The 2,381-nt window shown below is 32.0% G+C and overlaps 1 protein-coding gene across 1 annotated transcript in view; it reads right to left on the minus strand.

Annotated features, from left to right (window-relative positions):
- The window catches only part of LOC148770709 (putative F-box protein At3g51171), a 1,137-nt gene extending 719 nt beyond the window's left edge, over window positions 1–418 (minus strand). Inside the window, exon 1 of the mRNA XM_088818016.1 lies at window positions 1–418. This exon is cut by the window's left edge and continues 719 nt beyond it. Coding sequence (XP_088674142.1) covers window positions 1–418 — 418 coding nt within the window.
- Between the last annotated feature and the right edge of the window lie 1,963 nt (window positions 419–2,381).

Below are 2,381 nucleotides of genomic sequence, written 5' to 3' on the forward strand. Positions count from 1 at the left end.
GGGTTTCGAGATGCCTCTCCCAACGAGTTGAGGGATTCCACAGAGCGTATTTTGTTTTGCTGCACCGATTGGTCAAGAGTAGCACGCCGTTACAATCGCATAATATTACGCTGTACCCATTGGGAATATTCTCTACCGATATTCCTCCCGCTTGGATTTTCCCACCTTCGAGTTTGACCAGAGGAAACCCTCTATCAGTACTATTTGTATTCCTACTTAGGAAGAGATTATCCGAAGAGTTATTCGATGATTGGAGATGATTTTGAATGAATAAAGGATCGGAGATTATAGTATTCCATGACTTTGAAACTGCTTTGAATCGAAGAAGAGATTTAACTGATGATAATTTTGACAGTATAATTTCGATGATCTCCGGCGGAATATTTGATGGTGATGTTTTCGCTAATTTTCTTGCCATGTCTTTTTTCTTTTTCTTTTTCCGACGGGTTGTTACTCTACGGAGCGTTGTGAGCGGACGAACGAAATATGGCTAGGGTTTGATTCTGCAATAAACTCTTCTCAATTGTTATGATGTCGCATCTCCACTTACATAATTAATATAAATTGGGCACTCTACAAATAAGCCCATTAATGGATACTTATTCATAAAGAGGTCCACACAAAAAACTATTTTACAAAAAGGTCTATACATTCTGTACAAGTTTGAAAAAAACTAAAATATCCCCTCACATTTTAATATGTTCTAATTTCATACTTTAATTTAATTTAACCACAATTTGACCTCAAATTTCACAAATTATTCAATTTTGACCCAAAACACAATTTTGAGTACAATTTCGCCGTTGACTTTTTTTTTCCTCGTCCTGATTATTTTTGGTCCGGTTTCCAGCGTTGACTTTCGGATTTTTATTTTTTTTAAATAAATAAAAAAACCTCAAATAAATAATAATATTGTCGTTGACTTAATTGTATTGTCAACGAAAGTACAATTACATAAATGTACTGTCAACGATAGTACAATTACGTTAATGTACTGCAACGACAGTATAATTACGTTAATGTACTGTCAGTGACAGTATAATTACTGTTAATGACACTACAATTACGGTCAACGTTTAGCAGCGGGCGTAAAAAAATGGATAAAAATTTTATGAGAAAAAAAAATCACTAAAAAAAGACAACGCCGGAGAACGGCGGTCAACGTCGGAAATCGGAGGCGGAAAAAACAGTCCCACAGTGATACACATTTTCAAGTGCAAGGGGCAAATCGATGCAATCGAGAGTAGAAGGGGGTAAAGTGATACCAACCCAAAGTACAAGGGGAAAAGTAGAATTTACTCTAAAAAAAATAAAAATAAAATAAAATAACAAAAAATAAAATAATAAAAAATTCAAGATAACTAAAAAAAATAGTCCACGACGCAAGCCATAATTTATTTTTATTATTATTTAATTTTTTTTTAATAATTATTTAAACTAGGAGGGGTGGTTTTTTTGTAATTTTCAGACTTGGATCAAACAGTGTTAAGGTCAAAGGTCTAAAAACTAAAGACGAGGACCACATTGAGACACTTTTTCAAATACATGGGGGCAAATCAATGCAATCGAGAGGGGGTAAAGTGATATCGAGTCAAAGTACAAGGGGAAAAATGTAATTTACCCATAAAATTATTATGATTCTTTATAATATATCAATTTAATTTTTAGAATCCCTGTAAAAGAACTACCTCACGGATAACGAATATAATTGGTAACAATTTGTCTTGTTTAATTTTATAAAATATAATTTTCAAATCATTTTGGTGACTTCTTTTTTGGGATGTTTTTTTATTCTTTATTTTCCCGACACTTTGTAGCCTAGAAATTGGATTGAAGGGTTAAAAAAAAGGGGCTCTTTGAGAAAACCCCCTCACTATTTTTTTTAATTGAGGGAGGCCCAAAATATTTTAGACCATTTGAGAAAAGCCCATGATCCAATTCAGCCATTGTGTTTCCCAGTTTTACCCCCGCCCGCCACCTCATCACAGCTGGGCACGCGCTCCAACGATTTTTTTTTTCCGTTTTTTTAATCGACTATGAAGCATAGTCGATTAGTCTTAAATCGACTATGCTTCATAGTCGATTAAGGAAAATCTTTAATTTTTTAATTTTTTTGTTTCTAATTTTTTTTTTTAATTTTTTTTTTGGTTTTTTTTATTTTTTTCTCTATCAGGTTTATTAATGCATAGTCGATTAAAATTTTAGCTATTAAAAATAACAAATCATAATTACAAAAAAAATGCAAAATCAACTATATTTAAAAAAAAATATACAAACATTGTAATTGATTTTACATTGGAATCAATAAACAAAAAATCAAAAAAAAAAATCAAAAAAAATTAACAACTGGAGTCGGTTAACCTTAATCGACTACCGAACAT

This window comes from Erythranthe guttata, chromosome 5 (genome assembly GCF_056151865.1).
Source record: "Erythranthe guttata isolate IM_541 chromosome 5, IM_541, whole genome shotgun sequence".
NCBI lineage: Eukaryota > Viridiplantae > Streptophyta > Magnoliopsida > Lamiales > Phrymaceae > Erythranthe > Erythranthe guttata.